The 14,448-nt window shown below is 41.0% G+C and overlaps 1 protein-coding gene across 2 annotated transcripts in view; it reads left to right on the top strand.

Annotated features, from left to right (window-relative positions):
• The window catches only part of smap1 (small ArfGAP 1), a 227,822-nt gene that overhangs the window by 209,360 nt on the left and 4,014 nt on the right, over positions 1-14,448 (top strand). For both annotated transcript variants that reach the window (XM_080482214.1, XM_080482213.1), the window contains one exon: positions 9,803-10,032. In XM_080482214.1, the coding sequence (XP_080338340.1) occupies positions 9,803-10,032 (230 nt within the window). The remainder of the gene's footprint in view (positions 1-9,802; positions 10,033-14,448) is intronic.

Below are 14,448 nucleotides of genomic sequence, written 5' to 3'. Positions count from 1 at the left end.
TGTGTTTTCTGCCATTTCAACTGAGATGCAATCCAAGCATTTCCAAAAAGTTCCAATTTGGGAGCCATTCTCAAAAAGTTGCATTTTCCGTTACTCAAGGCAAGGCAAGGCAAAGCAAGGCAAGGCAAGGCAAGGCAAGGCAAGGCAAGGCAAGGCAAGGCAAGGCAAGGCAAGGCAAGGCAAGGCAAGGCAAGGCAAGGCAAGGCAAGGCAAATTTATTTATAGAGCGCCATTCAAACATAAGGCAATTCACAGTGCTTTACAAAGAAATAAAAGAAATGAAAGAAATGCATTAAAACAAATAATGAAGAAAAGAATAATAAATAAGGTTAGAGATTTATTAAGATTAGTTTAGTAAGTAAGTAAAATCCATTTTTTATTCAGAAGCCTGTGCATATAGGAATGTTTTAAGTCCTGATTTAAAAGAAGTGAGTATGTCAGCAGTCTTCAGGTGTTCAGGAAGTTTGTTCCACAGGTGAGGAGCGTAGGAACTAAAAGCTGCTTCACCTTGTTTCTTCTGACTGTAGGAACCCTGAGTAAACCTCTTCCTGAAGACCTCAGAGGTCTGGAGGTTTGATATTCTACAAGTCAATCTGAGATGTATTTCGGCCCGAGACCATTCAAAGCTTTATAGACCAAAAGGAAGATTCTGAAGTCAATCCTTTGGCGCACAGGCAGCCAGTGCAGAGATTGGAGCATGGGGGAATGGGCTCCACCCTCTTTGTGTTGGTGAGGACTCTGGCTGCAGCATTCTGGATGAGCTGTAGTTGTCTGACAGATTTTTTACTGAGGCCTGTAAACACACCGTTACAATAATCCAACCTACTGAAAACAAATGCATGAACAAGTTTCTTAGAATCTTGTTGGGTCAGAAACCCTTTGATTTTGCAATATTTTTCAGATGGTGGTAAGCTGAAAAACAAGTTCTGACACATCAACTCATTAATTTCATATATGCATTTACTCAGCCAGCATAAGGGGGCGTGGTCATTGACTAGCACTAATATATAGAGCTTTTGCTGTATGCTCAGAGCACTGTTGTGGTAGAAATGGAACCCCACAACGCAAAATTGTTGAATTGTCTTGAATTGTCTAGAGTTGCAGTCTCACATTTAAAACCCAGAACGATTTTATAGCAGACGGCTTTGCTTTGACTTGTCACCTCCTGCTACAAGCAAGGTCCTGTTGTGCGTTGTCCACACTGCAGCCAAGGTGGAGGGTCATTGGCTGGCAGCAGAAGCGACTTCTTATTAACACAATTCACTCTCAAACAGCAAAGCCCCACTGATCAGATTGACTACTTACCAATAACTGACGGTGATTGCTTTTTTTGGGAATGGCATAACTTAATTTTCCGCAGCATGTTACTTCTTTTCCATCTACCAACCTGACAAGAGTGTGTGGTCCGACGTCAGCCTGGATCTCCACTCGCCACACGCCTGCTGTGAGCCAGGCGTTGACTTGACAAGCCTTCAGACTCCTGCATTTCTCTGCTGTTTTTAAATTTAAAGACGCTGGTACAACTTCAACAATTCAGTACAATCAAGTGATTAAGGTTTGTGTTTTAAGGACTGAAAGAGCTCTTTCAACTTTAGATTTTATTTTTCCAATTTTGCAGAACAATACATTTTCTCATCTCGAGACACGAATGATCCTCCTTGGTTTTGGTGATTTTTTGCATAGATTGTGACTTCGATTGTTTCACGAATCACAGTCACAGGTCGCAGTAGGATTACTGAAAACAACTTTCCACCTATGATGAAAACTTCCTGTGAATCGAGATTCGTTTTCAGTCGATTGTTGTTATGGAATGGAAATCTTAGAGTTTCTCCACAGTCCTGATATGTGTTGCCAAGAAATGTACATCAATGACTGAGATGGAGGAGACAACCAATCAGCAACACCCAGGTTTAAAGCCCGGCTTACACAACCACATTTTCAAGTGAAAATGGAAAACTTCTGTCGTGCTTTGGGTGGCATACATACATACATATCAGTAAATACACGCAGACAAAAACAACATAACTTCGCCTCAACGTTCATTGGAGAAAATGAAACATTGCATTTGCACTTGAAACGTCGCTTAAAAAAGATGTTGGATTTGGAGAGATGAGGGTGAGCTTCTTGGATCTGGTCAACGCTCCAGTCTGAATCACTGTAACGACTGTAACCTCCATTGGTGCTATTGTCTTCCTAAATGCACAAATCCACCAGTTGCGTGAACTTACATACGATCAACTCAAACTCACCCAGTGAGGAAAACTGCTGATTCCCAGTTCTTAATAAGCTCCAAGTGCGTCATCAGAAAAACACACAAGCAGAGGGAGAACTGTTCATTTAGAAAATCTGGGCTGCCGCCAACTTAGTCTATTTACGATCACTTCTTTTTACAGCGTTTTATTGTCAGCATAATGCAGGTTTAATAACAGCAACTGTCTACTGAGGTCAACTGTTTAAATAAGTGCTGAGAGTTGCTGAGCATTGGACTTTAACATGTCGATGGATGGAAGGTTTTCTCTGGCTGCAACAACAGACAACTGTTTGCGTACGGATTCAGATTGTCTTCTTAGTAAATGGAGGAATGAGTGATGTGCGAAGTGCTTGGTAAACAAACATTATTCAGAAGGAAAAGCTGTGAAAAGGAGGGAGGAAACTGTGTGTCTGCTTCAACTGGTGAGGTTTCAGCCGGGCTACAGGTTGGTGTTTATCCCCAGGCTCGGTGTTCAGAGGGCAGAGGAGAGAGACAGCAGCAAAACATCATAAACAAGAAGAGTTGTTACTCACACAAAAACTCCACAAACTCAGGGTCTGTAAAACTCCAAGGGCAGGACCAACCAGCAAATATTTCACAACATGGCAATGGTGGTTTGCAACAAATGGCCAATAAAAGGTTTGAATAGTTTGACCTCCCTTATTCCTCAAAATAAACGGATGTTTTCAAGATTTTTTAGTCATGATCTGGCATCTTCCCACCGTAAAAGATACAAAGAGAAATGTGGAATTCGATGGCTTCATACAGAACAAGGTTAAGTTTAAACCAGGAAGGCTTAAGATCTTTTGGAGATGTGAAGATGGTATAAAAGCAACTATGGCTGAAGAGAATTCTTGCCTTCAATATGTTGTGATGTCCTCCATAGCTCCAGAATGTGTCACAAAATCATTGTAGTCATGATATCAACATTTGGGCCTCACGGTGGCGCAGTGGTTAGTGCTCTCACCTCACAGCGAGAAGGTCGTGGGTTTCTCCAGTTTCTTCCCACATTCCTAAAAATCAGCACCGGGGGTCTCTGAGCGAGACGCTCCACCACCACCACCACCGCCAGCTCCACCCGAGCGCTGCTCTGTGTGGCTGCTGCCGATGGGTCAATTCGAGAAGGAATTTCCCCTCTGGGATCAATACAGTACTATAAAATAAAAAAATAAGTAAGAAATACACATTGACTGATAAACTATGTTTACATGCACTGTGAAATCATGCTGTGCAAATTAAAAATGACAGAATTTTAAACATGAAACACATTGGGACAGAAAAGAACTGGTAGCCAACGCTCCAAGTGCTATCAGGTATTTCTCTGGTGAATCACTGCAACAATGACTCATACTGGTGGACAATGCTGATGTTTCCATCCGGAATGACTCTGCATTCAGCTCAATCAACGATATGTCCATTCTTCACTGATGCAACATAAAGTAGTCCAGAGAATACCAAACCTGATAGGAAGTTGCCACATGAAAGGAATTGTGGATTTGGTCATTTTCCAAACAATTCAATTCAATTTTATTTCTGTTGCACCAAATACAACACAGTAATCTCAAGACAGCTTTATAGAGAAAAAAATCAACAATTTCACATGAGCAAGCAGTGGAAAGGAAAAACTCATTTTTAAGAACCAGTCTCAGAAGTGGAGACTTTCTGCTGTTCCAGTCAGATAGAAGAATAGAAAAAGATAGGGCAGAGACAGAGACAGAGACAGAGACAGAGAGCAACAAGCAAATAGACATAAATCCTCGATGGTGTTCCACTTCAGTATTTTAGTTATTTTATTATATACCCAGTTCTGACAGGGCAGAAGACGGGAGCAAAAAGTTGCAAACGTCAAGGAAAAATGACCAAAACAACAGTCAACAACCTGTTCTTCTTCTTCAATGCTGCTGGTGGAAACTGGAGATGTGATGTAAAAGCAACGGGTTCAAATACAGCTGGTGTAAATTAAAGGCAAGAGAAAGAACACTGTTATTAGAGTGAACAATCTCAATGCACAAATACATTAACATCATCTACAGATGTTTGTTTTTTTATTGGAAATGGAGCTCTGTTACAGTTATTTTGGGACGTAACATATTAACCCTCCTACTGAATATGAATGAATATTAATTGTTACCTACTAGATGAAAACTTATCAAGAATCACTCCGAGCTGAATGACTGTAGTTTTAAATCATAACGTCGACAATATGTTCACTGCTTTTCCACTGTCCTCCACTTCCAAGGCCAACAACACAAACAAGAACAAACCTGAGTTGTCTCATCACATTATTAAGCTGAACCATAAACAAAAACAAAAGACACACCAGACCCTGACTAAGACCTTCTTTCATTAAAAAGGTCAGACTGCACTGAGTTATTTCAATGGTGAGGCATCAAGAGTTGCTCACGGACTGAACTTTAAGCTCATTAAAGATACATCACAATGGATGGCCTTTAGATTGGAGTTTGGCTCTTGTTCTGCCACGTTAACCTCCAGTCAGTTCTTGGACAAAGCCAATCACTGAGTCACTTTTTATCATCCACAGAGAGGCTTCCTCGTCACCACATTTCAGACAAGACATCCTGATGGAAAATACCAAATCAAGGTTGATAAAAGATTCACAAAAAACTTCCTTTCTTGTTCCACAGTCCATGTAGTTCTTCCTGTTGCTTCTGGATGGTGAAGTCGAGGTCTGTGGGACGAGATCAATCAATCAATATTTTGTAATTATACTTTTTAAAAAGTCCTTAAGGTTTAAGTTGTTTTTCCATGTAAATGAACCTTCTCATGTGCGATGTTTACATGATCCCTGCCTTTAAAAACATTAAAGAGTTAAATTTTCTTCACTCAGGCTGCAGAAACCAGCAAAGCTAAGAGGCTGAAAGTCTTTACTGTTGCTGCCATTGGCCTTTTAAACAGTTTAATGTGGGCTTGCTGTCCGTGACGCTGCCGGCTGCGAGACAAGTTGTCCCGCTGGGATAATAAGGAGATATCTGAGCCTTCACCTGGGTCGTGAGTATGAACAACAAATTACAATAAACAGCTACAACAAGCCAAGTGAGCTTCCAGTGAAAGATCTCAGGATAGTTTTAGACTCTTAAAAAGCTTCTTAAGTTCATTTGTGCTTCCCGTGTATGTGACCATGTTACTGGTTTGTTATTCAGGAGAATTTCTCTTTAGAAATTTTGCATAAAGATTTAATCAAAGCACTTTTACACAAGGAATATGAATTGTCATGGTGGGAAAATTAAGCTGTGCCTGCAGCGTCATGTTTATGAGGTCTCGGGATAGATTCCCCCTCCAAACTTGATGGATGTAATAAAATCATCATTTGTATGATTGCATTTACAATCCTGGATTAATTTCTACATCAAGCAGGAAGCAATTACATAAACATCATGTTTTCTTTTTGACCTTGAGACTTCCTGGACTTGTCGGTTTATTGTATTTCCAAATACATCTTGTTTCCCATTGTCACTGGACGAAATGGTTGTCGTTAATTGTGTGATTTCCTCCTGTCACTGCGTTAAGCTGGAGGCGTGCAGAGTGGAGAACATGTAAACCAACACGAGCTGAGAAAGACAAACGTGCATAAACACAAGCTGCACTGTCAGGTGTGGGTGTGTGTACACAAACACAGATACACGCCTACATCACCATTACACACAGACATCGAGGAAAAGATGCATCATGAAAATAGAGGAGAGCGAAGGCGAATATAAGGTCAGCGTGCTGAAAAGCAGCCAGATTCGCTCTGTGCCACATTTAGCAGAGTCCCTCTGCAGCAGTGAAAGTAGAGAAGTGTCTGCACATTCACTCTCATCTCCCAGCTGTAATGTGGAAAGGCTGAAGTGCCAAGACTGTTTATGTGTGGGTGGACGCTCGCGCGTGCATTGTGTGTACTGTAACACCAGCATGTTTGTAGTGAGAGGACAACATTAGTGCTGTGTGGCGGCGTAGATCCGTGCAATGTGTGCATATTGATCATGCTGCCGCATGTTTACATTCACGTATGCAGGATTAGGAGATGAAGGGCTCTCCGCTGTCTGATTGCTTTTCCTCAATCCAAATAAATGCCGATGGAGATCAAAGTCTGAAGAGCCTCGCCAGGGTAATGCCCCACTCTCTGACTTTCATCTGCTGTGCAGTGTGTGTGGGCGTGGGCCGAGTGCAACTACCGAAGTGTTGCTAACAAAGAAAATATAGAAGTACCCGGAGAGCTAAACATGTAGCGCGGTGCTATTCATATTGGTTTCATCAGGATCGTCTTCTTTAATCTGAATTTGTTGAAATTTTGAAAACTTTGACAGAGAATGGCATCTTGTCAGGTAGGAAAGCATGCAACACCACATTGACCAGACCCTAAAAGAGTTTCCAGCCTTCCTAAAGCCTTAAATCAAGTCAGGTATGGGAATGTCACTTCAGTATCAAGGTGTATTCCAGATCCGGCCTGCTGCAGCCAACTGTCTGGCCCGCGCTGGCCCATGAGCTGCACATCAACGTGAAATAAAGTGCGATTTGTGGGGGAAAAAAAGAGCTGCTCTGCCTTTTTAATCCTTATCCCACACCGTCGTAGTCGGAGCTGGAGTCTGAGTGCATCTGACGTAATCACGTCAATGTGTGCCCCACTCGGACGTCCACGCCCACGGATTTCAATTTCACGACCCGCGAAACCACCCGTCATTGAACAATAACTAAGTTTAACTCCGACTGGACTGAACAGTTTAGTTTTATATTACCGGCCCATGCTTGATCTGCACGCAGACTGGAGCTGTCAGCAAAGTGGATCAGGACTTCCACTTTCTGCATGCCGCCAGCTTTAATACCAACTCCCCTCCAAAATCCCACAGCCACAAAACAGAAATGGAAAACTTAACGTTATACAAGCCCTCCATGTCTACATTATGTCAGCATTGGCACAAGAGAGCAACAGCGCATCATCGTTAACAAACCATTTGCTGATGCTGAGTTAATTTAAAAAATGTGCAATTGATATGGTTGATGAAGTTTTATGTTACGACGAGAAAAGCAAGAAAACGATTGTGGAGCTGTTAAAGGAGCGTTTAATTACGACAAGTTTGGCATGAATCTCAATTCCTGACCGCGGATCACGATTTTGACCTGCATATATGATTGAGGGCCAAGGCGTCACGCGCAGTCACGGACAGTCGCAACCTTTTATCATTTGTTCCAAATAAGAGCAGGAAATGGTGGCGGATCATCACGAGTCGTTACCCACTGTCACCATTATTCTTCCGCAGTGTTGCAAACTAATGCGCAAAGCTGCATGCTGCAGTGGGCTGCTCTGCGTATCGTCACTTTCTATCATTATCTGTCAGGAATGTGGCGAATCGGGAGAATTTGGTATATTCAGTTGTGGAATGAGAGATGTGTCCAGCTGCCCAGGGCTCAATCTGAGAATCAACGTCTCAGATGCCTCTGGTGGAGGCCGGGCGTTCGCCCAGGGCGTAAAACAAGTCAGGTGGATATATATATATTAGGGATGTCCCGATCAGATCGGTAGATATCGGATCGGGGCCGATATTGAGGATTTGTGAGTGATCGGGAATTGGCAAATCCAGCCGATCACCCCACCGATCTAAAAAAAAAAAAAAAAACTGCGGCCCACAACGTCACCTAATAACCACAACAATCAGGGACTACAGAAGCTAGATGCAGGCGGAGCGGGGCCATAGACCTATAAAACTAGAGTTATATATAGTGGTTTATGTGTTTATGTGCAAAAATCTACTTCTAAATTTCTATGTGGTCTGTCTTCTTCTGCATTTTGTTGTGTTTGGTGAGTCGCAGCGCCCCTAAAGGCCTGGCATGTATACTACATGCCCTGAAGCCTCGTGTTGAGCCGTGTTCATAGTGAGGTGTGGACGGTTTTTGGGAGAAGGCCAGGGAGGAAAAAGATTGTTTTTTTGTCGTGTGGATGTACCCTCAGGAATGATGGCAAAATGATATCCGTAGCTCATCGTGCTGATGAGTAAACGCACCTTAAAGCAAGTTTCGCTGTCTGATAATATTGCGACTAGAAGAGTGGAAGTTTTAGCGGAGGAGTGTTCTTCACCTCTGATCACTCACTTAAAGAGAGAAGAATCCAGAAACAGACTTTCTGATGCAACATCTTGTCCTCAGGATTGAGACTACAGGATACATCAGAAGGATTTCCTCATCCTCACCCTGTCACTTTACTTATTGATTGATGAGTGAATTCATTCATTATAACAACAATTACAACAATAGTAGTAATAACTTCATATATATGGTGGTTTTTATACTTAAAATCCAGCAGAGCACAATTAAAAACAATAAATTAATTAAATGAGAGAATAAAAACAAATGCAACACTAAAACAACAATTGTGGTACTTCAAAAGCAACAAACTGTAAATATCTCCCTGTATTTCTGTCTCTGCCTCTCACTGTATGTAAATAATTAAATTGCTGGTTTTACACTTCCTTTTTTTCAAGAGTGCTTTTCCATGTGACCCTCAACACAAGGTTTGAAAATCTCAGGCTTCAATCATTACTACAACCACCTTGACTACTACTGCTCATAATAATAATGATAATAATAAAAATAATAATAGTAATAATGGTAACATCAGCAAACATCTGCAATTAAAACAACTTTTACTGACATAGTGTAAAAAAAGCCGTGACTGTTCCGTCCCTTGTTTTGAGATGCCGGTCTGATTTTGGAGGAAATAATTGAGGACCTCTGATCTATTCTTTAGTCCACCTTATAGCAAACATTTGGGCAAAACAAAGTTGTTGGAGCCACTAGTCCTCAAGATACCTGGAGTTCAGGATTTGGTGATCCATTCCGCATTGTTATATATGTCGAGCTACAAGGCCCTTTCAATCTCTTTCTGGTCGACCACTCCTTGACATAGGAAGTGGTTTTGCTATCGATACCAAGGATGCACTGGGAGATGACAGAGTTCACCATTCCCATTAGTAAATCAGATTACTAAGACCATCCAATTATCTCGTACACCACTTTATTTAGTTCAAGGACGCTGGAGGATATACCATGGGCAGGTCACCAGTCCATCATAGGACAAACACACTTACATTCACACCCGCATGCCATTTAGGGTCACCAATTATCCAGGTATGGATGTTTTTTGACTGAGGGAGTAAATCCCTATTTTCAAATTCCCAGCTTGGATTTGAACTATGAGAACATGGTTTTTATTTCTCAGCCTGACAGTTGTGTGGACCCAAGTCATTGCTTCATGAAAAAGTAGAAGTTAGACCTCTACTTGGTCTAACTTTACACGGTAAAGGTGCTGCAGTGTCAAGATGAGCCCACGTCGCCCTTTCTTCAAACACTCCCACATAAGAACACCTGAACTAACAATAATCGGAGTGATGTCGGTTTACCCTAAGAGTGAGCACCTCTGAGTCTGATTCTGCAGGTTTCTCCCTGTTTAAAGGGAGTTTTTCCTTTCTGCCCTCTCCTGTGCTTGCTCATGCGCTATAGAAATGAAATTGTAGTAGTTCATGTACATATCAACAGTGTTCCTCTTCCTCTGTACAGGTGCGTACATGGGCCAGCCTCCGATGCAGTTCACCCCGCAGGGCTTCGCCCCGGCCATGGGTGGAGGCGTCCATCCCACCACCATGATGGGTGGAGGGGCCATGATGTCCGGCATGACTTTGCCAAACGGAGGCTACATGGGCATGCAGCCAGCAGGCGGACCGACGTCCAACCAGGGACAGAACGTCTTCAACGTGCAGCAGCAGCAGGGCCAGTGCAACATTAATCAGGTACCCAGACCACTGTCCAATCACAGCGAGACCATGTTCTGCCTTGATGAGCAGTTTTGTTTTTCGTGAAAAGCATAATGAATAATGCCATTATATTCAATTCTGGCCTCTCTTACTTTTCATGCATTAATCACTACAAGCAGAAGAAACTAGACAGATAGAAATAAATTAAAGGATCGAGAGGCATCTTCTCACACGAGTGAGTGTGAACAATATAAAACTGAATTTAGAGTCAAAAAGATTCTTCAATCAGTTTCCACTAGTCATCACACAGATGAGGATCTTTTTGAATCTAGTCCAGGAAAGAGTTTATTTCATTCATGTCAGACACATGAATGTGAACACTCTGGTTATGATAGATGCTCTTTTCACTGACCAACTGATATTGCGCCAAAGGTGCTTTTTTTTAAAGTGTTGGCTCAGAAATTATTTGTAAATTTGCTGTTTCCAAAAGTACTCATCCTCTTTACTCAAAGATGCTTCTATAAAAGTACCAGTCCAACTTCTGGTCTTGACTTTTTGATAATGAGTACTTTAATATAAATCAGACAATTTGAAGCTTTTAATTAAATAATTTCTCCATTTTGGGGATTTAGGCCAATAAAGGTGCTCAGAGTCACTGAATATATAGTGTTTCCTCCAGAGCGTCATGATTCTCAGTCAAGATTCTCCTGGGACTTGGTAGTTTTTTAGTTGACACTCACTGTAATAACAATCCAACTTGGTCATCTGTCCACATGAATATCCGCATTCCCCCATTGTTAATGTTTATAGAGTATTGTTGTGCATATGTGTGTGTGGTCTGATTACAAAAACAACCAACAGCGCTTTCTCATGGCCCAACATGAAGATGGCATCATCTTCAGCGTGGAAACGGACATCGTTTTTATAACGTTGCTCGTTAAACGCAAACCTTTTTGAAATGAAAATGCAAAAACAATGTTTTTTTTTAAATTTCCCCTTTAAACATTGTTGTTTAAACAGGGCCCGACCCTGTAGACTCAACTGAGATTTAATGCCTTAATTCTGAACTCTTGTACAAACGTCAAAATGGATTTTATTGAAGTAATAGGCCCAGTTTGAAGGATGTAAGGAGTCGAAAGTACAGATAATTGTGTTCAAACATCAGAAAAATGTATATTTAAGCAAAGTATCTCCAAAATTCACCTAAATACTGTCTGATTATGTCTAACTTTATTCCAAACTCAAAAATATATAAATACATTTAACATACAAACAGTGCAATGTTTTAAGAAGAGGTGATAGAAGTAAAATGTTTGTCTTTAATCCATTCTGTCTTTAGTTTTTATGAACCTTCTTTGAAAGTGTTGTTACATCTGACTGAGCCATCCAGCCTGTCACACACAGTAACAACATATCAACATGCAGTTTAAGATAAAGCCACAGTGTAGTAGCGATCAGTCAAAGTGTGAGTGCCTCGTGCATTTCTCTTCTTTTTTACTTGTATTCCGCGCTGATTTTCAAAAATAGTCAAAAACAGCAAATTTACAGCCAGAACAGCTTTGAGGAAAAGAAAAAAGGGAAAAACATTACAAATATAAATAAATAATGTTATTGCTAAAACTGCTCTAATCATTATGAATCACAGAACAGCTATAAATAGTGAAACAGATTAAATAAAGCAGAAAAAATATAGAGGGAAAAAATACATTAGCTAAAAATGTAATAGAATATCTAATTGTTCCTATGACACTTCATTAATGCAACCTTAGTTTTTTTTGCCCAGCTATTTTTTTATTCATTCCAGATCATTAGCATTTTTACCGGCTCCAGACAAATTATATTTGGTAGAAAATCATGAAATTGGCCTTTTGGTCCTAAAGTCTGCAGAGTCTTGTTTAGTTTCTAGCACATTTTTATATTCAGGTAATCCATTAGAGTTGCTATCATCTTATTTATCTCACATTTCCTCCACATGCAGCCTCACAGTTCAGGCTCTTTTTAACTGAACCTGCTGAGATATAGCATCACATGCCTGTAATTACACACCAGCCTGTTCCTGCTGAATTAGATCTATGAAGGTCTGAAGTTTAGAAATCTCCTCAGAGGGCGGTTACAGAAAGAAGAAATTCAGTGGACGTTCACAACTTCCCAGCCTTTTTTTTCTCTACCAAACCAGTTTGGATTTCTGCATAGTTTCCATTGGAGTTTCGAAAAAACTGCAAGAATTTAAATTACAATCTGTAATTTCATCAAAATAAACTAAGTCTACCAGTCAATGATGAATAACCCATCGCCTCTGTGGATGGCAACTATCTCCATATTAATTATTCTCTTTGTATCTGTAATTTTTCTGTTTTTATCACCAAAGTATCAACATTTTTCCCTTTTCTCTTTTACTGGTTCCAGCCTGGGGGCTGTTATAATATTTTTTCTGTCAAGAGTAGATTCGTTCAGAATAAGACCTCATGTTGCTAAAGCTGGATTTAAATGGAAATTAATTCCCAGGATGTGCTTAATTCTGAGTTTGGGGCAATCCTGAAATATATGTTTGAACCCTGCCAACACAGTGAGGACAAGAAGGATTTCTACCTTCCTCTTGATTTCACAACAGATTATTTCCAACCAGCTGGCTCGTCCGCCGGCTCATCCTTCACACTTATACCGAGCATGTCTACGGAGTCGTGTGTGGGAAGTTTTCAGCTTTCTACAAGCTCAGATACACAAATATAAAAGATCAAAATCAAATATAAATGCACAACAAGCAACCAGAGGGTAAACCTGCTGATGCTACACCTAGACTGGCTTTTCTGCTTCCCCTTCACCATCATGAGGCTTATTAGACAGAATACATTTACAGCTTATGTCTCCAGCTGTGGATCGGTTGGTTCGTCTTCAAATCGCAAGGTTGCAGGTTCAGTCTCCCACCTCCCTGTTTCCATAAGTGTCCTTGGGCAGGACACTGAACTTCAAGTCACTTCCAATGTATGGATTAATAGCAATGTGACTAACAGTGTAAAGAGCTTCGCGTACAGTGAAACAAGTGCCACAGTGAAAATACATTTCCCATTTACGTGGACTGACTTGAGACCATTTAACACAGGGGTGTCACACATAAGGCCCGTGGGCCAAAACCGGCCCACAAGCGCCACTACAATCCGGCCAAAGCAACAATTTCAAAGAAAATCTTGTTTCCTTAAGAGCAACTTTCTTAAAGAGTAGTAAAATCACACAACACTGAGACCTGAGCTAACATATCAGTCATGCTGCCAAGATAGCAAGCACACTAGTATTGGCCTCAAAGCCCTGCTGTCAAGGTGAGTTTGTAAAAACTCCCTTAATGCAACAGCATAGGAGAGGTGTTTTTTGGATATTTCACAGTATTTTGCACCAGCATTTTTCATTGATATCGGCTTCATGTTGAGATTGATGTCATTTTCAGTTGTAATTGTTTGGTTTTGTTGAAAGTTTTGATCACATATACTATTTTGAAAAAGTTTACATTTTACATTTGAAGGTTATTATGAAATTAATGTAATGGTCCGGCCCACTCAAGAGGAAACTGGGCTGCTTGTGACCTCGAAATAAGATGTTCTGAATCCCCGGATTTAACATCTTGGTGTTGTGATGGAGAAGCTTGTATTTCTGCACTTCAAAAAGAGTCAATGATTTTCATTCAAGTTAAAATGAGACAACTTCCTTCTGCCAAACTTATTATTTTGCAAAAAGTGTTGTCACCTTTTGGTCATTTTAAAAATGTATTGGTTGCAACATGTTTGTTGGTCCTCTAGTGAACAGTTACATGTCGTTATGTGGCTTCTCCCCTCTTCATGAACATGTTCTCCTCATGATCAGGATCTGTCTCGTCCTCCTCTCAATTCTCCACTGTGGGAGCTTTCTTCAGTCATATCTGTACCAAGCAAAGTGTTGTGGCCATTCAGTTAATGACACAGTTCTATCAACTGAATCCCAGCTAATGAAGAAACTTGCTCATATTTAACCACCAAAGTGCAGCAACACGAGTTCAGTAGGAAGTCAGCATCGTCCGCAGATTGAAACATCAACGGCTTCCATCAATTAAAACATGTTGCGATGATGCGTCGGCGTCACTCAACAGATGGACTCTGCTGGAGTGAGTCTGTCTCCTGTGATGCAACATCTGTGCAGCCGCCTCTTAAATGCAGACGTCCGCTGCCTTGACAGATCTCAGATCTGGTTAGCTTCTCCTTCATCAGCGTTCGACCCGCCGACCTGCGTCTGCTCTCGATCTTCTGTTTGGTTGCACTCAGCTTCATAAAGAGACATGTCAGCATCTTAAAGGCACAGGAGGTTAATGAGAGATCATAAATCACCACTGAAGCACTCGCACACTTTTTATCACCACCCATGTGCGACATTCATGGTTGTTTCCGTAATAAAAACACATAAACATGGTCACAGAGAACTATATGTTAC

This window comes from Lipophrys pholis (assembly GCF_963383615.2).
Source record: "Lipophrys pholis genome assembly, chromosome: 15".
NCBI lineage: Eukaryota > Metazoa > Chordata > Actinopteri > Blenniiformes > Blenniidae > Lipophrys > Lipophrys pholis.
The sequence above is the reverse complement of the archived record's forward strand: the minus strand, read 5'-3'. Positions and strand labels throughout refer to the sequence as shown.